Below are 25459 nucleotides of genomic sequence, written 5' to 3' on the forward strand. Positions count from 1 at the left end.
GCCGAGAGTGGAATAATTGAAAAATATAACAAACTAGGTTGATCATAACTTTACTGACTTATATGGCTTTCCAGTTGGATCTGATTTTAGAGACACAGAATAAATGAGTTTGGAAGGGATCTCTGAAGGTATCTGGTCCAACCACTACTGAAAACATGGCCAAGCAGGTTTTCTGTGCAAACAGCAAAGAGAACGGCATTGGTGCCCATCTCTCCCATTGGGTTCCAAGTGTCTGGTCAGAAATTTGGAGATTTTACTAAGTCACTAAATCAAGCAAGACACAGCAAAGCATGCCATGGTTGAGGGTGGCAAAATTCCAGCATCCTATAAGTGATGCTGTATTTTTAACAAGCGACAATATTCACAAGCTGTACCAAAAATTTAGAATCAGATCAGGCATTGTATTTAATCTTTTTTAGAGATAAATAATTACTTCTGAATAACAGATACCATGGTTTCATGCATTTAACCTACACATGAGATCATCTGTACTCCTTTGAAAGTCATGCTGCTTGGAAACATCTGCTGGTAAACCATACTCTCAGCAAACTCACATGATAAGACAATCAGCTCAACTTCAGGGAAAAGATGTGTATGTTGTGTGTAGGGGAGTCCTAGGGTAAAGAAAGCCAGTTACAGGGGCAATGGAGCTATTGGGAAAGAGAAGGCAAGCTTTGCAAAGGCTGAAGCTGTTAATCAGGAGTTGGATTTGGAGTCAATTTATGTCACGCGGATTATACTTGCACTGCTGATGGATGGTAGAGCTTTTCCCTCAATGGTAACACATACAGAACAGCTTGTAGTGATGCAGATACTGCCTGAATTACATGAGCAGCAAAAGCAGACTTGCAGACTGGAACCAGTTTCATAGCATCAGGGCAAATCAGAAATTCCCATGTAATGCAAATACTCTACTACATACTCATTATATAGGTCAGATCCGTTTTCTCTGACCTGAGGTCAAGGGAGGGACTAGATAATCTCTTAAGACAATTTCCAGCCCCAATCATCTATATTTCTAGAAAGCCAGTGGCGCAAATCCCCATGATTTTAATGTGACAAGATGGAATTGTTAAGACTCAGTTTTTGCAGAGTGTGTCAATCCATGCTTGGGAACAGAGCTGTCTAGAAATCCAGATGCCTGGTTTGTGGAAAATTTCAGTGTTCAATATTTGTTTTCTTTCAAAAAACAGAATGCAATAAAAAAGTTAATGAAAATTTCCGAGGAACTATAAATTTAAAAAAATGAATTCTAAGAACCTCCAGTGCACACTTTGTCTAAAAGGGATGTATCCCTGGAAACCTGACAACTACCAGCTGACGTGGAAAAACTTGTTAATCCATGGAGACAACCATGCCAACAGTCAACCACCACCAGATGGATCTGCACCATGGGGCAGTCTCCCCCTCTCTCCTTCTCAAGTCTCTCCAGCCGCAGGGTACAGAAGATGCAAAGTCCTTGGCCAGCTACGTTCCCTGGGCTTTCCCTGGGCTAAGCAACACAGGAGATCAGGCAATTGAAGTCCTGCGGTCCTTGGAATTTATGAATCTGGGAATCTGGAGTGTCTTAAAGTCCCCCAAATTAACATACTTGTAGCGGGAAGCCTTGAAGCATGAGAAAATCCCTTCTGGAGCCAGAGTGCTCAGGGCTTCCAGGTTACTTGCGTTGGATCCAGGAGTCAACCCTGGGTTAGCGCAGAGCTGCCAAGGTTTTCACTCTGCTGGTTGCATGGTAAGAAAGCCATGGAAACTTGGCATGGATGGGCTGTCCTGGAGCTATCAGTAGTGATTGAAGTAGAGGCTGTTAAACCTGGGACGTTTCCGCTTGGTTTTCCAACTGGCATTTTCCAATGAAATCCTCCTTTGTTGGCCAGCATCCAGACCCACTACTTGGGAATCTCATGAGTTCAGTGTCTGCTTCAATGCTTCACTTTGGGCCACTGCACCCAGGAGAATGGCAAGTGCTTTGCAGATGTGCAGGAGGCTGAATCCATGCCCCAAATATTACAATGAGAAGGTCAACCGTGATATGCATTTGCTGCTGACTCTGGATTGCCATTGGAGAGCACAGGGCATTCTGCCATGACTGCATAAATGAAGGAGAAGAGGAGAGGTTGCACAGATGGATCTTTTCTCCATCCCCATTTTAATCTCTGCCTAATGGTTTTCACTCCTCCTCCTTCACTTATGTAACACACCATTTCCCAGCCATTTAAGGCAAAAGATGCCAATCAATCACCTGCAGGCAGTTAAACTGCCAGTATTTTATCTGGAATAGCCATTTTCAGGTTTGCAAATGCAAATACATGCAGGTCTGCACGACAATGCTTGTGCTTTGCAGCAGCGTGGATGCCATCAGTCAGCCTTGCACCCTGACTGCTGTAAAACCCAACACTTCCACCCCCAGCTGTGCTGGACTGGGCACAAAGTTAAGCTGCTGATTTGGAAGTACAGAAGTGAGGTAAGCAATAGGAAACAGAGGTCTCTTATCCTTTTGATCGCTGATGAGAAGGGAGGACAAAACGCTTCGGCTGAGACAATTTCACTTTCTGTTTGAAGGAAGTCCTTCCAGTTACTGGAGAAGATCAAAACATGCCTAGACAAATGGATGCTAACTTTCAGATTGTCCCAGGGGAGATTTCCCATTTGAGCTCTCTAAAGAGGTAACTTTTGCTTCTCTGCAAAATCAAAGCACAGAGGCATTCTGCTGAGTTGCAGAATATCCTACGCTGATGCTGTGGAGGAGACAGGGAAAGGAGCATGGCTGCCCTTCTAAGCCACAGTTTCCAGATGACTCCCAGTCACTGGGGTGACATAGCGTCACATAATCATAGCATGGTTTGGGTTGGAAGGGACCTTTAAAGATCATCTAGTCCAATCCCCCACGCCAGATTCCCAACATCTTTCACTACATCAGGTTGCTCAAAGCCCCATCCAACCTGACCTTGAACACTTCCAGGGATGGGGCATCCACAACTTCTCTGGGCAAGCCGGTCCAGTGCCTCACCACCCTCATCGTAAAAAAACTTTGTCCTTATGTCCAATCTCAACCTACCCTCTTTTAGTTTAAAACCGTTGCCCCTTGTCCTATCACTACAGGCCCTGGTAAAAAGTCTCTCTCCATCTTTCTTAAAAGCCCCCTTTATATATTGAAAGGTTGCAGTAAGGTCTCCTGGAGCCTTCTCTTCTCCAGGCTGAACAACCCCAACTCTCTCAGCCTTTCTTCATAGCAGAGCTGTTCCACCCCCCTGATCATTTTGGTGGCCTCCTCTGGAACTGCTCCAACAGGTCCATGTCTGTCCTGTGCTGAGGGCTCCAGAGCTGGACGCAGCACTGCAGGGGGGGTCTCACCAGAGCAGAGCAGAGGGGCAGAATCCCCTCCCTCGACCTGCTGGCCACGCTGCTTTGGATGCAGCCCAGGATACGGTTGGCCTTCTGGGCTGCGGGCGCACATTGCCGGCTCATGTCCAATTTCTCATCTACCAGTACCCCCAAGACCTTCTCAGCTGGGCTGCTCTCAATCCCTTCATCCCCCAGGCTGTACTGACATACTGTCCTGCCCTTCCACTAGGCTGTTTAAACAAGAAGAAGAAGAAGAAGAAGAAGAAGTTAGGTGACATGAGATATTCCCCTGGATGCTGAGTGACAAATCAGTCCAGATTCCACTGATGGACTCTGTCCTCGGGGAAGGTGGGGGGATTGCTCCCCCAAGGAGACCCCGGGGTGAAGATGGTCTCTGCCCTCCTCACACTCAGGGACATCTGTGCTTCTTTGTTCATTCCTTTTGACCTCCCTTGGCTTGGTTCTCTCAGAGATCTCCCTGAGGAACAGAGAGGCCTGGTATCAATTAGTGGCATGAGACAGCTGGTTACAATCTCCTCTTTGATGTCCTGGCATGGAGAAATCCCTCGATTCTCCCTTTGAGAGAGAGGAAATGGTCCAACTTATGGGCTGGATCTGCCTCTGTCAGGGCTGCCTTGGTACTTAGCCTGGGAACTCCATGGTAATGAATCTGCCCTTGTTCCTCATCTCCTGTGGCACAGGTGTCCCAGCTGTGGCCAATATGAGGAGGTGTGGGCAATACTGTCTATGCCCAGAGCCCCAGAGAGGGATTTTGAGGTAACACTGGGAAGAATTTGGCTCCATGGCTGAGGACCTGGCCCTTGGTGCTGCTCTCACGGCCAAGTGCACTGACAACTTGCAGGCAGAGAATGTCAAACTGACCCCTTCTGCCTGGATTTTGGAATAGCTCAAGGGTGATTATTTTTTTAAGGGCAGGGTGACATCCTTTCTCACTCTCTGCCACTACTAACCATCCATGACCGTCCTTTGAAAGAGGCCACTTGGTCCCCTAAAATGGCTTTTGGGATATACAGAGCAACAAAGGTGCATTTCAGTCTGGGACTTGTTCTGTAAAGGGAAACTGAAAAATGGATACAACCAAGAAATGTCATGGTTGTTCATAGCAATAACACGTCTGCTTTATTATCCAACCTTCTTAATCATATTATACACAGAGATTCCCAAGAGCTTTCCAGGCTGTACCAGGATATTTCTCCTGACACCACTCTCACGCAGTCTGCCAGAAAAAAAGACCTCTGATGATATCAGGTCAAAAATATATTGGATGGCTATTTCATTCACTGCAAAGCATGCAGATTGGAGGAGACAAACACAAATTTTCATGTAGGGCAACTTGTTTTGGCCAAAGCAGATGAGAGAGAAAGAGAGTATTTGAAAAACAAATGCGAAGTTTCAATCTTGAAACTTTTCTAAACGAAAGATTTCTTTTGGGGTAGAGAGGAACAGGCATGCCAAAGTACTTTGTATTAAAATTTGCTTACATTTAAGTTTACAAAGCAAACCCAATCAAAGCACACAGGGAAATAGGACATTATGGGTCAATTTGAAAAGCAGAGTTTAATTTTCTTTTGTTGACCCAACAATTCTCTCTATTCCTTCACCAGATCCTAAACCTGCTGATAAAAGACCATTATCAGCCTTCTGGATCTTCCTTGAGTGATTCAACAACCTCGTTATCCAACTTTTCCCTGAAAACATACACATTTTAATGCTTGATATTCTTCTGTGCATCTGCTGTGGATCGCTTGTGATAGTCCCACAACCTGATGGTGGCCAGAGGTCAACAATTCGCACAGTTAAGCTCACAAAACCAAGGCAATAGTGTCCTTAGAGTGAGGAGTTACCATTTTGCTATGGGACTTCCAGCTCCTACATGCATGCTCCTGGATGTAACTGCAGTACAAATAGATTTTATTAGTAGGAATAACAAATAATGAATTGTTCCCAAATGATGACATTCTTGCATTCTCTGTTGTTTTGTTGTTTGTTTGTTGTTTTTTTCCTGTTTGCTAATGGCAATAAACAGCTCAGTTTGCTTTTAATTTGTAGGCCTTTTCTGCATGGCGCTGCAGGCATTCCCAAATTTAATAGAAACATCTGTCTAGTGGGATGCTTTTTGCTCCTTACCAGTGTCAGGGGTAATAGAGGCACAGCTACTGCTTAGCACTGATGTCACCCTGTGTGGTTTCTGCCCAAATCTGCAGGAACCAAACTCCAGTTTACCTGTCAAAACCTGCCATAGTGTTTCTGGTTTGTGTAGGGAATGAAACAGAGCAAGGTGCAATAATGATCACCTAGGAGAGGATGAAATCAAGCAAAAACTTGCTAGTGCTGAAAGTTTTCTGAGCGACCAGCCTAGCACCAGCAGAGTCGGTTGAAAGAGGCATTCACAGTGGGATGGAGACCAACAGCCACTAAATGGGGAAGGTTTCAACCTTGTGAAGGAAGGAAACAAGCTCTGGGTACAAGGATCTGTGCAGGAGTCAGGGTGACAACAGCGGTCACCCCAAGGCGGACACCCAAATTCAGTGTCTTACTTTGCAGGGCCGTTAAAAATGCCCACACCATTGCCTGGGTGTCTTCCAAACCCCTGAACAGGATTTTTTCTAACACCAAGAGACGGAGGTGTCCATTGCTATGAGGAGGGGAGGAGAGAGAAAAGGAAAGCCCCCTGCCCGAGGGGCTGGGAGGTGCTTGCAGAGAGAGGTGGGTCCCAGGGGACATTTTGGGCAGCGTAGATGGGAGAGGATGGGACAGCATGGCTAAGCATAAACAAAGGGCTAGCTAAGGAAAGAAGTTCCTAAATTTTTCATCCAAGGGGGGCTTCTAATCTTGAGATCCTTTGCTCCTGTGACTGCTGGAAAGGTGTTTCCTTTGGCTTGGGTGCTAGATGCTGGGTGCTGGTGGAGGTATGATGCATGATCACCTGTATTTAAGAGAGCCTGTTTTATTGCAACCCAGGCTAACTTCCAATGCTTGTCCACCTGAGAACCTTGCTGATGGAGTATTTGATGGGAAAAGAGTGGGGAAACTAGGTCCTCATACCATATCGCTATGGCTGGTGAAGTCCCTCTGTCTCTCTATTCACAAGCAAAGTGATTTCTCATGGGTTGTGACACCTTTTTCAAATGCGTGTGGTGGAATTGCCTCCTTGATGATTGCAGTTTGGAATAAAATGAACATTCCTTGGTCCCCTGCAAGCTACTTTATCCTTGAAATGCAGGTCACTCCTGGGGTAAAGTAGGAGAAGGGTGAGAGGCAAGCATTTGGAAGTGACAAGAAATAAATAGGGAGAAAGAAAAATGGACTTTCCCAGATCATTTTTCTGAGGTGCTTGACCCAGTCACCATAGTGACCATAAGCGAGTGTTCCAGAGGCAGGATGACTCATATCTGGCAGTGGAGCAGCATTTCTTAATCCACATTTCAGCACTGGCTGATGGGGACCTCGAGGCTTCGAGGTGTGCCCTCTCCAGTGACCTGGGGAGCTGTTTCCAGCTAAGTTTGGAAGGAGGGTCCTTTGGCGAGTCCCTTATGGAGCAAAACAGCAGCAGGCAAGACCGGCTCATGAAATAAACCCTTTGGTACAATCCTAAGCACACACTTGGTCGTGGCAGGTGGCATCCATTTGTGTTTTTAGACACTTTTCCTTGGAGATCTCTGTGGCATGACTCAGAAGAGTCCAATCCCAGTGCTGCCTTAACAGCCAGAGCACCAAGCTGCATAGGTTGCACGGTGGCAATCACAGGGGACATCCACCAACACAGTGCAGGTGGTTGCCTTCTCTGCCTGTTTTCTAGGTGTTATCTGCCACTACTGTTGCTAACAGAGACACCAGGATTGCCACAAAGAACTGCTTGCCCAGACACCCATTCGTCTGGTGCATCTTCAAGAGTTTGAGTGTAAAGTACAAGGTTGGTCTCCCAAAGCATGCAAACCATCAGTGATCTTCTCCTAACAGGGAGTAAATCCAGATGGACCAGTGGAGGAATATGGATGATAAAGGCAGGAGGGAATTCATTAGGTGGGATTAATTTTCGCTTGTTCAATGCAGCAAAAAAAGGCTACAGGGGAAGATGACATTTCACCACCTGTCTGCCAGAAGGGTCAAAGCCAAAGAGAGAATATAACTACTTAGGGAAGACGATGATATGGATACAAAACTAAATGATTGCAAATGAGGCATGGATATGTTCCTGCTGCAAGCGGTGTTTCTAAGAGTTGGATGCAATAAGATCCAGAATGGCCTCTCCAAAGGCACAGGCAGCAGAGGGTCAGGGGCTGGGACACACATCAGAGGGTCAAGGACTGGGACGCACATGAAGCTCAAGTGATTTTGAATGGGATCATGCTTGGGGAAGAGTGGCTGGAAAGCTGCCCAGAGGAAAAGGACCTGGGGGTGCTGATTGACAGCCGGCTGAACATGAGCCGGCAGTGTGCCCAGGTGGCCAAGAAGGCCAACGGCATCCTGGCCTGTATCAGAACTAGTGTGGCCAGCAGGAGCAGGGAGGTGATCGTGCCCCTGTACTTGGCACTGGTGAGGCCGCACCTCGAATCCTGTGTTCAGTTTTGGGCCCCTCACTACAAGAAGGACATGGAGGTGCTGGAGCGTGTCCAGAGAAGGGCAATGAAGCTGGTGAAGGGCCTGGAGCACAAGTCTTATGAGGAGCAGCTGAGGGAACTGGGGTTGTTTAGTCTGGAGAAGAGGAGGCTGAGGGGAGACCTCATCGCGCTCTACAACTACCTGAAGGGAGGTTGTAGTGAGGTGGGGGTTGGTCTCTTCTCCCGAATAACAAGCGATAGGACGAGAGGAAATGGCCTCAAGTTGCGCCAAGGGAGGTTTAGATTGGACATTAGGAGAAATTTCTTTACTGAAAGAGTGATCAGGCCTTGGAACAGGCTGCCCAGGGAAGTGGTGGAGTCACCATCCCTGGAGGTATTTAAAAGATGTGTAGATGAGGCCCTTAGGGACATGGTTTAGTGGGCATGGTGTGTTGGGTTGACGGTTGGACTGGATGATCTTAGAGGTCTTTTCCAACCTTAATGATTCTATGATTCTATGATTCTATGACATGGTGATCTGCAGTGGCATCACTCCTTTCTCAAAATGGTGTCAGCTGCCTGTGGGACTCGCACACCAGAGCCACAGAGAGGTACACAAAGGAGAAGAAACAGGAAGAGGAAGAAGAAGATAAAGAGCTATGAAGGAAGAAGGCACTGGAGGGATTGCCAATGCACTTGGTGAGATGGCAGACATGATCACATTTCTGGCTATGTTGCTCTCCAATGGCTTGTCTGAATTCTGCTGTGAGTCACCCAGTTCTGCTTTGAGCGGTAAATGCCTGTTTTTGGAACAAATTATTTTTGTTCCATACATTAGGCTGCTAATTTTATCACCTGCGGTTTCTCTAAGTGCATGCTAATGGGTGCGTAGTGAGAGTACACAGAGAGAAGAAACAGACCTTTTCCAGCTGAATGTGTGGAATAAATCCTGACAGGCTGACGGCTACATTCAATGTAAACAATCTCCACTCAGCCCCCTACCCTCGCTGCCTTGGACTCAAACAGCCCCAGACACTGGGGAAGTTCTGTTTTGAATGCAAATACTTTCCCTTGCCCTGTCGTTGCAGCAGGAAAATGAAACCGCCCACATCCTGATTCCCCTGACCTTTGGGGGAAGTTCATGGATCCATCCTGTAGGACAGCAGTAACCATGCTGCCTGCTGGGTTATTAAAGGGTGCTAATGAAGCCCAAGAAGAACCTGCGCATCATGTGTGTCCTGCTGTGTGTTTCTGAGCTGGTTCTCACATCTCAGCATTAGCAGGTCGGCAAAGACCTAAAGCTGTGATGGGGCAAGCTTCATGCACATCACCACCCTATCCAACAGCCTTACTGTCACTACATGTCCTAAATGGAGAGGCCAAACCCACCACTGGCAGGAATTCCATGTTTTCCATTTATTTGGCCAGCTGGGTCCTACTTGCCCGGATAAACATGTCAAGTGATGGAGCCTACAGATGGAGTCTGTTTCTCAACAGACAGGTCAGACCAGTAAAGTCACTTAGATGACTTTTCTTCTCTATCTCCGCCAGTCAGCAAAGATTAAGCCCTTCCTTCAAAGAGTTTTCTATATATTTCCTACTATTCCTGCATTGAAGCATTAGGTGTGGTTTTTAATGCTTGACAGCAATGTAAAGGAAGCCACGTGGACTCCTTCCTCATAGGCCATCTGAGAAAGCAGCGGTGACACCCTTATTTTTATTTTCAGGACACAGCTTCAGAATTAGCCTCTGGAAGGGTGCATCTGAGGGGAAGGTATCGACACACCAAGATACCAAGCTTCAGGGCACAACCTACACCCCAGTTTATGGAAAAGAGAAATAAATGTTTGTGTGGGCAGGTTACCAGAAGTATTTTCCATGAGGGTGTCTGGTTTTCTTTTGAATTTCTTGGGAAATTAATCCAGGGTGCAATCCAGGTCATCCTAAAGTAGACACAGAGGTTTCCTATGTGTCTTGTACCACTGGAGATAAATGCCCTGGGATGTCCCTCCTGGTCTCTGGATGTCCCTCTAGAAGAGTGCAGGGCTTCTCTGAGTCCTGTCTTGCAACCAAAAGCCCCACATGATTGCCTCATCTACCTTAGGGGATCTTGGACAGCGCTGGGCATCTCTTAGGGAAGTAAATTGCACTCCAAATCTGGTTAGCAATCTAGCTCTCTAAACATGGACAACAATGGGAGCTGAGACATCCAGCTCCCATGCAGACACCTACCCAGAGACAACCATACATAGAAGTTTTCACCTGTGAGTTCCATCCTACCCCTAACCTCTTTGCCTACCTGCAAACCAGAAATAATGACATGCCTTGTTTATCAGAGAGGCATGGATGAGAAGGGAAGCACTGGTAAGGAGGTATTCAGGGAAGGGGACTCAGGGAGGGAGAGCAATGGCCACGGAGGTGATCAGATGCAATGGGAATGGGGCCCTTCTCCTTGGTTGTTTTTCTAGGCTAGCAGAAGCTACCGGCCAATACTTAGACCACTACTTCCTACTCCTTTGCCTGGATGCTGGGAAAACTGCATGCAGATAACACTGGATGCTCTCCTGCCCCCCCATATCCATCTGGATTCACTACTTTGAGGTCCTCTGGGCTAGAAATAGCATTACTGTTTGTACAGCACCTGACACAAGAGAGGCTGAAGCCTATGACTAACGGGTTTGTACATCGTTAAGGATCTCGGACAGACCAGCCTGCAGAGAGCCCTGAAGTGCTGTAACCATGTGGTGTCACTGGAAGTGAAGCACAACTCGATTAATCTCAAATGACTCTGCATTTGCGAGGTGGAAGAAAGGGAGAGATGCAATATTTGGAAAACTGCGCTTTGCTCCGTCTTCCTCTGTCTCTGCATGCTCGTCTCCAAGTGAGGAATACACAGAAAACAAACCCTGTGATGTGAAGTCATTTTGTTTCCCCAAATCCCCAGCCTGAGTGCAATGTTGAGGGAGGCAGACAAGCCCGTGGCTGGCCGCCAGCTCAACTTCACAACGCATCCTCGCAGCTTTCCAGATAATTCCTATGGAAGGGATCCTGGGAACAGAAATAGCCCATGGCTAAAAAACTTTTCTGGTGCAGTTTGACATATGTCTCCTAAAGAACTTGGCCTTAAAGGCAGAGGTTCAAGAGCTGGCAGCTACTCTGAACCCAAGACCTCTGCTGTCTGCGCTCAAACCACAGCTGATGGTGTCTTCACTGTTGTGTTGTGCGTGTATGTGTGCCCCGTGCCCTTCCAAATTGCGTTTCTGAAATCACTTGTGGGGTGGAAATACACATCAGGTCTGGGAGACAGGTGAGAGGACTTCCACCTAGGACAAGAAATAGCACCATTGCCAGCTTCACCGGGTGACCTAGGGGCTTGAAAGTGGCTCTGAGTCCCTGGATTTTGGGGCCAGTGACCTCCATGATCCCTATCGTTACCCGCGGGTTGTTTCTCAGCGATCTGTGAGGCTGGCCTGAGGAAATCTGCAGCTGGAAAACAGCCAGGGATGAGATGTGGGATGAGCCCACTGTGCTGGTTACCTCCTTCCCTCAGCCCACCCTGGGGGGGCAATGCCCGGCTCTGGACCATCCTCCTGCTGCGGAGAGGGTTCCCATCCCTTTCCTGGTCATGTTGCCCTAACCCACTCTTGGCTCATTGTCACAAGAAAAGAGCACCATGCCGTGAAGATATCCCCACTGTCTCTATACTAGAAACCATCTGTTTTACGTTAGGATATGAATTTCCCCCTAAAATATCTTTTTTTGTTAGCTTTCCCCCACCTAAATCACAAAGGTCTTGTCTGTGGCAGAAGACCTAGACCCAGCTCCAGTATAGCCCCTCCAGCAAAGGCTGGGGCAGCCTTCTTTCATAGCGGGGGTTGTCCCCTGCTCAGTGTTTGCATAATTGATCCTTGCATGAAAGATCTCTTGCAGGGCTTCCATATGTATTTTTTTAATCCATCATGGACATCTTTTGGAGGATTTGCAGCCTGGCGTTTGTCTTGTGCTTTCTCAGCACTTGCAACCTTGCACTGCAACAGTCTTGCAGGGGAATGCAAGCCGAAGTTCTTTAATTTAGGAGATCAGGTGAGAATAAGCCTGTGATTTGCTCTTTATGTCACTGGGGGAAATGCAGATCCCATTAACTGTGATAAATAAGCAAACTGCTGAACAGAAGAGGGGCAGGTCTGAATCCAGGTCCTGAAGGCAAGTGGCACCAACCACCTCATGTTCATACTGCTCCAGGCATGCTTCTTGGGTGGATATGTGTTGGAGAGAGCTAGCTGGGGCCAGTCCAGTACTTGCTATCTCCTGCCGGTCTTTCTTTACTGAGTGCCATCAATGCACCCACTGTGAGCAATGGGAAACGTGGCTTGGATTTGTCTGGGACAGGGATTTCTCCCAGCAGGAATCCCTTGCAAATGTTTGGGGTTTTTTCCAGCTACTGGAAGGGGCAAAATTAAAAGTTGCATTTCAGGGGCCTTAATGACTGAGTTGTGAATTGCCTCGGGCTGGAAACTTCCCGGGAGGAGGAAATGCCCTCTCTTCAGTGAGCTGGCAGTTGGTTTTCTGCCACCAGACCTGGTGGTTCTCTGGCTTGGCTCCAAATGCATTATCTAAGGAGCCCTCTTAGAGAAAGGCTATTCATTAGGAGTAGCTAAAAAGCCATATCCTGTTCCAGCCACTCCAGTAAATCCATCCTTGGGCTAATCGCACCCATAAATTACGGTGCAGGAAGAAATACAGTCTTCTGTTTCCATGTGACAGTTTTATACAGCACCGAAACAGAGAAAGCAGGACAGGCAGAAGTAGCTGGTGTGTTAGCAATACTGGAGAGCTACCAAGTGACTACAGGTATGTAAGCGGTTCCTCAGTTTCCCTAGCCAAAAATTATGATGAACAGTGTTGAAATAGATGGGTCGTCTCCCTCCCTGAAGACATTTGTGTGTGTTCCCCTTCTTCCTATTTAGTCCTTTGAACTATGGAGCTGGCACCACTGGCATAAGGTTGTCCCCAGCACATGTTGTGTGGGAAGATGTGAATGTTACCTCTGCCACTCAGGCAGGTTTCCTCACCAGCCTGGACAGCAGATAGTCGATGCAACAAATCAATACCCACCAGAGACTTGATTTTTGCATTGCGGTGTCTGGAATTTGTTTTGGAGGAAGGAGGAGGATGAGAATATCTGGGGATGTGTGTTCAGGTACAGGTGCAAAGAGCTGAGAGATCTCTGGATGCAAAGTGCTCATAAAGGCAAAGTCTTCAGAAGGAAGAGCTCATCACTCAATGTTCCTAACGGCATTTTAAAGGAAATATTTACAGCAAATAAGAACGGCAATTAACTGCCAAACCAGAAAGCAGCTCTCCTGTGAAAGCAGCCAGCTGCTGAACTTTAATACTGAAGCTATTCCTCATGAACTACCCTTGCTCCCAAATCCCCAAACACTTTCAGACGCAACCAAATTAAGAGCAGGTAAGTCAGCAAAAACAAGACCATAAAACACCTTTGGTCCTTGGAAACACTCTTGTGAATTTGAGCATTAGGAGAGAGAGGGGATGGTTCTGTTTTGGGGCTCAGCAAACCCTCTGTTGTGGGGTCACCTCAGGGAACCTCAAAGCCCTGCCACCTCAGGGCTGCTGGAGACAAGAAGGGCTCCCACTCCAGCCTTCCTGGCACCTCACTAGCCTCACCGCACCGCAAGCCTCCTGCTCTTCCTCCTCATGTCCTACTGTGCCTTCCACATCTCCAACTCCTTTCTTTGCCCCCCATCACAAGTCTTGCATAGAAACAAGCTACAATGAATGAGGGGCTCCACCATAGCTACAGGGGGTTGGCTGTCTCCAGCTCCATGGCCACATTCAAGAGATCCTTTGTAAGGGAGAGATGAGTGCTTTCACGTACTCTGCAGAGAAGACCTTGCCCACCAGGAGTTACCACCCATTGGTGCTACACGGTAACCTGGTGGGACAGAGGTTTGGATGGGCCCCATATGCAGGGTCCTCCTGAAGCATAGGGCACTTAGATTACCTAAATCCTTCTTTGACAGGTTGCCAACAACTGGTATGTTATTGTAGACCTTTTTGCATTAAAAATGGCTCAAAATAGTAATTAAGTCTTAAAGCCACTGGGACACCTGGTGATGTCTGGAGAAGACCCTGTGTCAATGTGGAAATGCAAGTCTCCTCCAGAGAGGACTAGCCCTGAGTTATGTGGGTGTGAGTCACTCTGCACTGCTTTGCTGGAGAAAGTGCAGGGTTTGCTTCCTGGAATGGGTGCATTTACCTATGGATATAGCCATAGCGATAACCCCAAAGTAACACCTGCTGTGAAAAAACCCAACACCCTGAACTTTACAGCAGCCATCCTTCTCTAGGGCTTGGCCCATCAGCAAAAGTCGCCAACGCCTGCAGCACCATTTAACAGCCAATGCACAGAAGAATAAAACACTGGCTATCCTCAGATCTCTTTTGGGTTGATGCATGCAACAGATCTGCCTTGATGACAACCTAAGAGAAAGCGAATTACAATCTCAGGGTTATGAGACCACACTTAGCCTTGCCCCATTATCACATGACAAGGAAAGGAGGTAATTAGTTCACAACGTAGAACAGAAAACCACATTTACAAAGTGTAGTTAGTATCAGGCTTTCCTGGGGAAAGGTCTGCTCAGAGAACAAAGCTGATTCACAACCTCCAGAGAATCCACTCAAGACAAGAAGGGTCAAGTTACCCTGTAAGGACTGATGGAAGAAAAAACCCTTTTCGTACCCTCAAAGCTAGATACTTTAGGAGGACTTTGAAATTTGTGTGTAAAAATAATAAGGAGATGGAACAACTTGTATTGGTCAAAAACGTCTAAGCATCTATTAATTGGAAAACTGGATTTTTCACTAAGTACATTTCAGGCCAGAAGCTCTTTACAGCCTTGTTTTGCCCAAACACCAAGGAAACAAACCCTGAAATATTTTCTGTTTTCAAAGACAATGTCATTCTTCCGACAGTTGCAGTTCATTTGCTTTCCTATCACTACTTGTTTGGAGGATGGTGTAACCTGTGATGCAACCTAGGCTAGCACTTGTATCCTGGCTGAGTGGGAGACACTGGGGTACACCAGGAAAGGTAGACCAATTAGGAGGATCACCATGTAAAGGGCAATAAGGGTAAAAGACATACAAAATATGTACCCAATGATGCCATGCACCATATAGAGATATCCAGGGGTAGAAGTGTATTTTCCTGAATTGAATTTATGTGGAAAGAGAAATTTCAAAGAAAACCCCTGTTTTCTCAGGCAGCTCCTTCCTCATCAGCCACTTGAATTTGGGAGTTTATATGAAAAGGTAGAAGTTGCGGCAGGCACCACTCAAAATCCCACCAGTGTCCACGGAAAGATAATTGCTGAAAATGGGGTGCATAAACCACAGCCACTGATTCTGGGCTTCAGATGTTGTCAAGATGTATTTTCTCATAAGAGAACAAATATTTTAATAGATTTTCACATTCTTTGCTTTGTATAAAAATTGTCTTTTTTAACTCTACCACTGTGGTGAACACTGGTTTCTACTGAACACACAAAACAATAGCTTGCAGACAAGTTATACTGTATCCTATATAACAAAACTGCTAAATGAACACTAAGGAAATTGCAAAGTTAAGGACTCAAAAGATTGACAAGGTCAAAGTGAAAATCACATTTGCCAAACTTTGGTTTCTTATATTTAAAGAGTTGAATTTCAGGATCATGCTCTATTGTCTCTGCAGTGTCCCTGCCACACCAGTTGCAAGGAAAGGTGGGTGCTCAATTAAGTAATAGCTCGATTGAGCTATTCAGTATCTCCTCACTGGTCAGTATGTGGCTCCACACTTTACAAACTCACCCTGCTCAGCTCCGCTCTGATGACAGAACTATTTGTTTCCTCATGGATATCTGAAGGTACTTAGCTCAGTTATGGCCAAACATTTTGCAAACATGTATGTTTTTCTTTTCACAGCTCTCCAAGGAGAAGAAGGTGCTTTAGAGCCATTTTACCATCCCACCTACAAAGCAATGCCAAAATATGTCTATATTGCAAGTGTAGATTCCTGAGCCCTTGGTGTTACGGAGCACTTCATATCCTTAAAGCGTAAGTCTTATCAGCTCCAGCTCCAGCTGAAACTGTGTCCCATATTTAGTCCCATATTGGGTCCCATATTTGGCTTCACAGTGAGATTCATCTCAGCTAGCTTAGATGCACATCTAGGGATCTTTGGCCCTCCTGAGAGGCACTAAGGAGATGCTGGTGGTTTTGGGGTGTGACTCATCTGACCGGTTTAGATAGCAATATGAGATGAACTGCAGCCTCAAAATACCTATTTTTCATTGTTGGTTATGTAGAAAGCTGAAAAACAAGTAGCTGAAGACTGTATACTGTTGGCATACAATGCCAGGGACTGTCTTGACATTGGAGAAGATGGGAACAGTGGAAATGAGCAGTACAGGGGACTGCAGAGGAGCAGAAATGTCCATCAGACACCATCAGGTCATTGTTCTCAAAAGCCCTCCCTCAGCAAGCTCCAGTCTTGCCAAACTGCCCATCCTTGCCAACACCTCAGAAACATGCTTTCTTCACAGAAGTTGGCCATATTGGGCCAGCTTTGTCTAATTCCTGCCCTGTCCTGACATAAAGGACCCCCCCATTTTACTCTCGATGGAGTAAAATGTCCAGTTTCTGCTCTGACATATGGTACTGCCAGAGCTTTTTAAACTCAAGGCTCTCCCCATAACACTTGTTATAGGAGCTGAACGCTGTGTTTTTTCCTGTCATCTTTCTCAGATATGGCTATCTCATTTTGTCTCACATTTGGTAGAATAAATTCAGCCTGTTACAAAGACATAGAATGGAAAACTTTACCTAATAGATCATGTTTGGCACCAGAAGCTGGGACTTTATTCCAGAAGGGTCCCATGATGTTAATAGGTGCTATCGGCCCTACCTAGAATACAGCACAGTAATCATACCAAGTAAAAATCCTGATTGATCAATCAGAAGATAATTCAGATTGTTTTCCCAAGGAAATATACTTGTTTTCTGAAGAGCCTTGAGCAAAAGTGCTGTATATACTCACTAAAGTGAGCACCCTTCTAATTAAAGAGCATGAAGCTTTTACACCGTTACTTGCTAACATGACACGGTGGCTAGTACCTGGTGCGTGCTGTTTGTCGTGGCAAAACCGATTAAAAACAAGCTGGTAGCAAGAGATGAAACAACCACCTTGCATGATCGTACCAAAGAGCATCCCTACCCTTCCGCTCAATCTTCCTTACATCTCATTAACCAGATTATCAGAATTAATAAGCAAATATTTATCCACATATGAATTAATGAAGATAGATCAGGCTAATTAAAAGCTCCTTCCCAGAATATCCAGGACAAAGTTTTGTGTGTGCAAATATAATAAAACCGTCAGACCCAGCTTAATATAGATGCATTTAATGTTATAGGTGTATTTTGGTATTGGTTCCAAAACTCCTGTTGAGAGATTTTATAACATTTTGCCCACTGAATCACAGTAGTTTTAAGTTTTTCAAGATCTATTTTTTTCTTGTTTGTGATACATCCATTATAGCAACTGTCTCCAGATGCGTCAAGACACTGCGACATAAAAACAGACATTTGGCTTTAAATAGTTTTATTTGGTGGTGTGGTGGGTGGACTGGAAGCGGAGTAATCCCGTACATAGGTCATGGGAGATCTGGGTCCTATTCCCAGTCACTTCAATGAATTGCTGCATTACTTTGGCGAGGCAGAGGCAAAGCCTATGTTCAAACTTGAGTGCCCAAATCATTATTTGAGGTCCAGAATGCTGCACCTCTTTTAACAGCAAAAACCGTACTAAACCCCTCGATCTGTCTCTGGCCTTCAACACAGGCTAATGGATAGAAAGAGAACCACACGCACTCATTTGGGCTCCAGATAATAATTTTTTGCTGGCTATTTCCAAACACATGTAGACTGTTTCCCTGTTGTTCTGCACGCTGGTGGCTTCTGCAGTAGGGCACAAGGAGTGAATCAACACCGTCAAATGCTTTCGCTACATAATTTGCTCACAGGCTCGTTATCCATGTGCCTACTTGTAATTCTCTCCTGTGCCCTTCTGCAGGCTGTCAACATGTTCTCCCTGGAGAGAAACCCAGCTCACAGATTGGTTTTCCACAGTATTACCTCTAGACAGACACAATCACTGCAGATGACTCCCAGGCAGGTCCCCTGTGCCTGGACTATTCCTCCAGCGCTATCCCAGCGGGCTGTACACCCCCACGTGTCCCTGTGCCATGTCCATCACGTGCATCCCTGCTATCATGCCCTAGGAATGACATTCTGGTAGGCTGCAACACAGCCCTAATGTTATTGCAGACACTCTGAACTGGAAAAAAAGAAGTAGAAATCACATTTGAGGGCTGCTTAAGCAACAGTATAATTTGCCTGGGAAAGAAATGGATTTGCCCTCACTGCCATGCTTTAAGAATAGTCTTGAAAAACAGTTCAGGAATGGTTTGGGGCCAAGTGATCTTTCCCTGAGAAAAGGAGATGGGCTGGAAGACCCATCCATCCCCTATGATTTAATGAATTTATGCTAATTTGGCGTGAGCCCATTTAATGGAAACATCCTGTGGTGCAAAGCAGACGAGAAGAATCTTGCCTCTTGCCTGGATGATGTCCAATAAATCAAACTGGAGCCTGGTACCTAGCAGCTTTTGAGACTCTGTGTCTGCATTTTTGCTCGCATTTTTAATGAATGTATGGTTCCTGTGGACCAGGATCAATGGGGGACGTGTGGCAGATGGAATGGTTCATTGCAATTGCTCTTGTTCCAGTTTGATTCGATGCTCTAGGCCATAGCTAATTATTCCAAAGCAGTTGCCCATTCCTTTTTCCATGCCAATTCTGCCACTTCCACCACGACGCAGAAAATTTCGGGAGATACAAGAGGCTGCCCTGACAATTAAAGTAATTGAATGATCTATCTTTCACCTTCCTCCTTTCAAATCACACTTTTGATCAGGTCCTCCTGTGCACAACAAAACTGAAGAGGTTTGGTTTTCTGTGGAATTGTGTCTTGTGGTGGATTTTTAGTGAGTATTTTCTGATTTCTCACCAGGAGCTGAGCTCACTCCACAACCTTCCTTCTGTAAGGGAGAGTATAAAAGTTCCCACTCCTTTACCCATCTGCCCATTTTTATAGGAACTTGGTATATTGAGGACTTTTAGCACTTTCTCAAATGTGATTGAGATTGATGAAAGAGTTCATCAGGTGGTGGGGAAAGGCTTACATGCACATAGCACAGAGCAATGACATAAGCCCTTTTTTTCTTAGGAAACCATGCTAAATGCTCTTCTACCGGGATAGAATTAGATTCTCCACTTCTACCAGAGCAGACTCGGTCTCATCTGAAACGTGCTTCTACCTACATTGTCTTCCCCATCATTTATTTTACAAGTGACAGTTACCAAAGCTTGAGCACTGCTATGCTTCTGTGAGCCCGTCTTCTGCAAAATGTTTTGTGAAAGGACTTCTACCCTGTGAAAAACAGCATCTACAAAAATATTTTTGTTTTGGCTTGAAGGAGATCTTTCTGAGCCTGGTTTGTTTAGCGGCTCTCTTTCCTTCAGGATGCAGGTAAAAAAGCCAGTACACTGTTTTTCTGAATCATAGCTGGAAATGAGTACCAGCTTCTACTGCAAACACAGGCAAGTCACCACCCCAAGGCAAACATAAGACCATGAATATGGAGGACTTTGCTCATACCGAGGGATCTCTTGAGTCATTCCTTCTCTGGGTAACCTGTTGCTTGTGGAGGGACAGAGTGAAGGGAGCCTTGGGTTGTGGCCTTCACCCTTGTGTGGCACTAGCTATGGGTGCTGCTGTGCCTTTCTCACACCGGTCTTGATTTCTAACCAGATCCAAAGAATAACAAACATGAGAGCCCACAACCTGGACTAGACTGTGCTTCTTAAAAAAAAAGGGCTATTGAGGTGGCTAAATAGCCATCCTGGGTACTGGCTAGTGCATCCTTGATCCCAGGGGGTGGTTGTTTCCTCTCAGATGCTTCTGGGGTGGTGATGGAGAAGGTCTTTGCCTCCACTCCTGAGATGGTCCCATTTGGGGTCCCACGTTGTCTTTGCACGCTCCCCAGCCATTGAAGAGTGGATGGGGACCTGGGCTCCATCCCTCCTCCTAGTCTTACTTACTTCCTCCTGGATCAGCTTTGAGAAAGCAGGTGACTATCTGTCTACAGGTGATCTATAGGGGGTTCTGGTTCCTTGACCCATTGCACGGCTGCCCTACTGCAAGGACAAATCCAGCACCTAACTTTTAGCAGGGTTTTCTATTAGCAGAAGAGCCAGTGAATCCTCTATGGTTGTGTGACTTAAGAGAGAGTTTCTCTGTCTACTCTCTCTCTCTCTAATAAAGACTTGAGCTGACACAGGACTGAGCTTTCTCTCACTTGGGCAACTCACTTTCATTAGACTTAAAAAAATCCAGACTAGGATACATCCCACCTCTCTGCAAATACCTGCAGTGCAGACACCCTCAGCTGGTTAGTTACCCCTGGCTGCTTTTGTAGTCAAGGGAGAGGAAGAGGCAGACTGACACCACAATTCATCCCAACCTAAGGAGAATGTCCAAAATAGGTCAGGTGAGTCACACCCCCTCAGAAAGATAAAGGGAGTTTTGGATGAATATGACTGATTGATCTGGTATTGGTGTTGCTCAGAGAGGGAGTTGGACCTTCAGAGGTCCCTTCCAACTAGCTTCTCTCCATGATGCTATGACTAGCTGAGATGAAGGCACAGATGTCTGAGACAACCAAAGGGAGATGAATCCTATCCTACAAAACACCCTTAAACTCCTGGCCCACATCTCTGAGAAGCCTCCGGTCGTGTTCTCTCGACAGGTCTTTGCTAAGGGAAGAGGCACCCTGGCATAAACCACACAACCACCACCCAGGATCCCCAGAGAAAGCAGCTTGGTAGACCTCTGCTGCACACCCGGCAAAAGATACAATCCGCACAAGAGTTATGTGGGTAATTAGGATTTCATCTCTTGTTGAACAACCAGCTGATTAAAAAGTCTCATTAGCCACAGAAACTGTTAATTGTGTTAAAACTCCTGGTGATGGCATCCTGTGCTTGGGGACATGTATCACAAACCCAAGAGTGGGCTAAATTACTCAAGCTGGTAAATAGACTGTAGAGGTACTGGGGAGTTTGAGCTGATTTAAAGAAGAATCTTTGTAGATTATTCAAGCATGGCGAAATAGCTGCCAACATTTGGCACATACATAGGTCCTGTTATTTAAAATTATTGGTTATTTCAACTTCTCAACACTGATGTGATAAATATTACTCCTGTGTAACTAATGTGGAAACTGTTCTGCAGAAAGTTGCAAAGATGTGTGCAGAGTCACACAGACACCGGTGGCAGAGCCAAGTACAGAAGTTTCTGATTGCCAAGTCAATGCTAAGTAGAGCTGGGAGTCTTTTTTTCAGTTGACAAATTTACTTATCCCTCAAAAGTATCATCAGACAACAGTCAGTCAACAGTGTAAGTCAATGACAACTTCTTGCAAATTCATGTCAAATAGAAAAAAAAAGTCAAAACATTTTGAGATTTTCAGGAGAAAATAGATCACTTATTCATTTCATTTTAATGTGACAGTTCATTTTGAAATGTATCTGAGTACTCATTTATAAATAAACTTCCATTCACTCTTTTCTTAAATTGAAACAACACGTTTCACTTCAATTGAAAGTGGTTTTTTTGCTCACCAGTGTTTAATTTTCACTTAAAATGTGTATCAATATAATTTCCAGTTGGCCCCAAATTATTTCACGTAAGTTTGTCTAACAAGCAAATAAAAAAGCCATTCTACTTAACCATTTACAATCTTCTTTGCAAGAATTGGGCCCAGCATGTTTCAGTTTGTGGATTTACAGTGAACTTTGCCGATTTCTCTGAGTCTCAGACCTGTCTCCTGAGCTTTAAAATCGGAGATTAGACCTTGTAGAAGTTTCTGTTCTCCTTCTAGATAGCATTGAATGATTCTCAGATTTGAATAGGAAATTGTAATTAATAAAAGGGGAGTGAAATCAAAGGCAGCATATTTTGTAGTCATAAAATAAATGATCTTTTGCTGTGTTTATATTATACATATAATACAGCAGGAAGTAAAGATCAAAGCCATGTTTATAAAGAACTTGGCAATTTGTGTGCTTGGAGGAAGCAAATGGGTTCATGGGAGGTACTGAAAGAATGAAGTTTGGATTTTCAGCTGGTGTAAATCAGCGTATCTCCTTTGACTTCAGTGCAAGGGTAGTGATTTACATCAGTGGAGAAGCTGGTTCAAGGGTTTCAAGGGACAACAGATATGGTAAAACAAAATAAAATATTTTTTTCTACTGAAAAGTATTTGCCTGATGTTTGTTCTCTATTTCCAAGTCCTGGGAATAACTCAGAGGAACAGGATCCTGATTCCCAGCTTCATTAGCTGTAAGGTGTAAAGGTGTGAATCAGGTTTGGAGCTGGTTCCTGCCCTGCTGATCGGCCAAGGAGGCAAGTATCAGACTGGGGCTGCCCAGAGAGCTCAGCCTTTGGGTACTGGCATCTCCCTGAGCTCCACAATTCCCAAACTATTTATTTGCAGGCTACAAAAATCCCCCAATGCACCTGATCAATGAAAGGGAAACTGAGGCATGGTCAGACAGGATAATTCGTCTCGGGTCTTGTAGTGAGAGAAGTTCACTGCAGCCTTACTGCTCCCTGCCTGAGTTATACCATAAACTCCCACACTCACATAGGGTGAAAACTCTTCACAGTAGCAATTTCACCCCTATGGAGTGCTGGGATAAACTCACCAAAAACCACCCTCACCCAGAGAGAGAAACTGAAGCAAAGAGGTACAAGACAGCAGCATGGTGAGACCAGACACCCACAACCCTGATCCACCACCCTAGGGACACCTCAGCTCCCAAGGCACCATTGGTCCTGCTGAATTATCCCACTGGAGGGCAGGTGGGGATTGAGTGGTCTCAACTATGTGTCTAACAGCCTTGGGCTCCAGATCTCCCCATGGGGACAGCCGCAATGCTGGAGGGAGATCAAGACCTCAGCAGGTCAAAATGAGACCTGTGGTCACGATGCTCTGTTTCCATTGACTTGAGAGGCAGCCTTGAGCAAAAGGATTTGAAAAATCCTAAGAAAAAGTGCAGAACTAGCTATAATGTTTCCCTGGTTGCAGGGTTACTTGGACATAAGTCCCCGGTGGGCTGTGGGACACCCAGCAGATGGAGTGACACACCTCTCTGCTTTGCTGCAAAGGCCATCCTCAATATTCAGAAGTTATTTTAATCTTTTTTTCCCCCCCTAGGTTTAGCTACACCACTCCAGAGGGTTAATCCGGTCCCCTGAACTGGGTGCCTGTTAGAGGAGGTGGAGAGGAAGACGTCTGGCTTTCCTGCACTTTATGGCCCGTGGGTAGCACTCGTGCTGGAGGGGAACGTTGCCTTGGACATCACACGGCCCCCTGCCCGGTGGGCTCTGTGCCCACCCAGCCTCCTCTGCACGCAGGGGGCTGCATCTTTTTCACCTGGGCAAACAATTTGCCAAAACTTCAGAGCCACAACCCATCAGACAACCCTAAATGAGCACCCAGTGACACGGGCACCATGGCAGGGCCAGGAGCGGAGGGCACGACTTCTGCAGGAGGTGGATCAATCACCCAGGACCATCACCCCTCGTAGGTGAGACCTGGTCCTGCTCCAGGTCCCTGCACAACACTGGCATCCCAAGAAGTTGGTGGGACTTATGTTTCAGACTCTGAGACGCTCCTTGGAGGGATCAACCTCACTCATCTCCAGCATCATCACCAGTTCACAGGCGGGGTGGGAGCCCTGAGCACACAGAGGCAGAACCAGGTGCCCTCCCCCAAACTGGGAGGAAGGGAGGCTGGGGGCAGGGACGGCAAAGCTGTTTGGAGACCACTGTGCCATAATTACAGCCTGTTTGAAACAGCGCTGCTTCCTCCTCAGCCTGAACTTCATTAATTAAAGTGCTGAATGCAGAATGAATTAATTAAACCAATTATTATGCTGCTATTTTATTCATTTGCTGTTTACTTTGATTGATTATATGACTCCGATTAATAAATATTGAATAAGTGTTAATTAAGTGAATTAATTCATTGCTGGTTTATTCACCTATCAGTTACCTATCCCTCACCTCCACGCATGAGTTGTGTCCTGAAAGTTTGTGCCAAGGAGCAGGTCCCCAGGGGTTCAGCCATGGGCAGCGGGGATGGGATGGGGGACAGGGTCACTTACCGAAAGGCAGGACGAAGAAGAAGGGGAACCAGCAGAGGATGAAAACACCCACGACGATGGCGAGAGTCTTGGCTGCTTTTTTCTCACGGGAGAACTTGAGGAGCCGCACGGAGAGGGAGCTCCTGAAGTTGTGCCCCTTGCTCCGGGTGCTGGAGAGAGGCTCCTCCAGCACACTGCGGCAGTGGATGCGCAGTACCACTTCCATGGATTTATTCCTCTCCTTCTTGACCCCTGCCTCCAAGCTCCGGGTGGTCCGCCTGGCCACCACATAGATCCTGAAGTACATCACCAGGATGACCATGAGGGGCAGGTAGAAGGAGAAGAGGGAAGAGAACAGGGCATAGCCCGGCTCCTCTGTAATGCTACAGATGCTCTCATCCGGCGGTGGCGGCTCCTTCCACCCCAGCAGTGGCCCGATGGAGATGACCATGGACGAGAGCCAGACCACCACGAGGATGACCCCCGCCTTCCTCTCGGTCATGATTGTGGGGTACTTGAGGGAGTACTTGACACCGATGTACCTGTCCACGGAGATGATACACAGGCTCATGATGGAGGCAGAGCAGCACAGCACGTCCACTGCTGCCCAGATGTTGCAAAAGATGCGCCCAAACACCCAGAAGCCCAGCACCTCCAAGGTGGCTGAGAAGGGCAGCACGGTGGTGCTGAGCAGCAGGTCGGCGATGGCCAGGTTGACGATGAAGTAGTTGGTGACTGTCTGCAGGTGCCGGTTGCAAGCCACCGAGAGGATGACGAGGATGTTCCCCACGATGGCTGAGAGGATGAAGACGGCCAGGAAGACCCCGACGCCCACCGCCTGCACGTCCAAGGCGAAAGTCAGCGTGGTGCCGTTGCCCTCGGGGGTGTCTTCACCTTGCAGCCCCCAGGACCGGTTGGCACCGCTCTGGCTGCCCTGTCCCGTCCGGTTCCCACTCAAGCTGCCATTGCTCAGCTCAGGGAAAGTCATTGTAGAAAAGGTCCGGGCTCCATGGAGGGCGAGGAGAAAGCGATGCCGAGGCGCAGCCCCCCCGGCATGATCCCCGCAGCCCCCTCCAAGACTCGCTCAGCACCTCGCTCCCCCCCTGCCCGGGGCAAGGCTCGGTCCCCCCCAGCCGGGATGGAGGGATGGAGGGCGGGCAGGATGAGCTGCTCCTCGCCCCCCCCACGCCCCCAGCCCGCTTCACGCCGGCCGGCCG

General features: G+C 46.7%; 1 protein-coding gene across 1 annotated transcript in view; it reads right to left on the bottom strand.

The window, feature by feature from the left end:
- ADRA1D (adrenoceptor alpha 1D) overlaps window positions 1-25230 on the bottom strand; it is a 46492-nt gene extending 21262 nt beyond the window's left edge. The window contains exon 1 of the mRNA XM_075150508.1: window positions 24264-25230. Coding sequence (XP_075006609.1) covers window positions 24264-25230 — 967 coding nt within the window. The remainder of the gene's footprint in view (window positions 1-24263) is intronic.
- Between the last annotated feature and the right edge of the window lie 229 nt (window positions 25231-25459).

Source organism: Calonectris borealis, chromosome 4 (genome assembly GCF_964195595.1).
Source record: "Calonectris borealis chromosome 4, bCalBor7.hap1.2, whole genome shotgun sequence".
NCBI classification, from domain to species: Eukaryota; Metazoa; Chordata; class Aves; order Procellariiformes; family Procellariidae; genus Calonectris; species Calonectris borealis.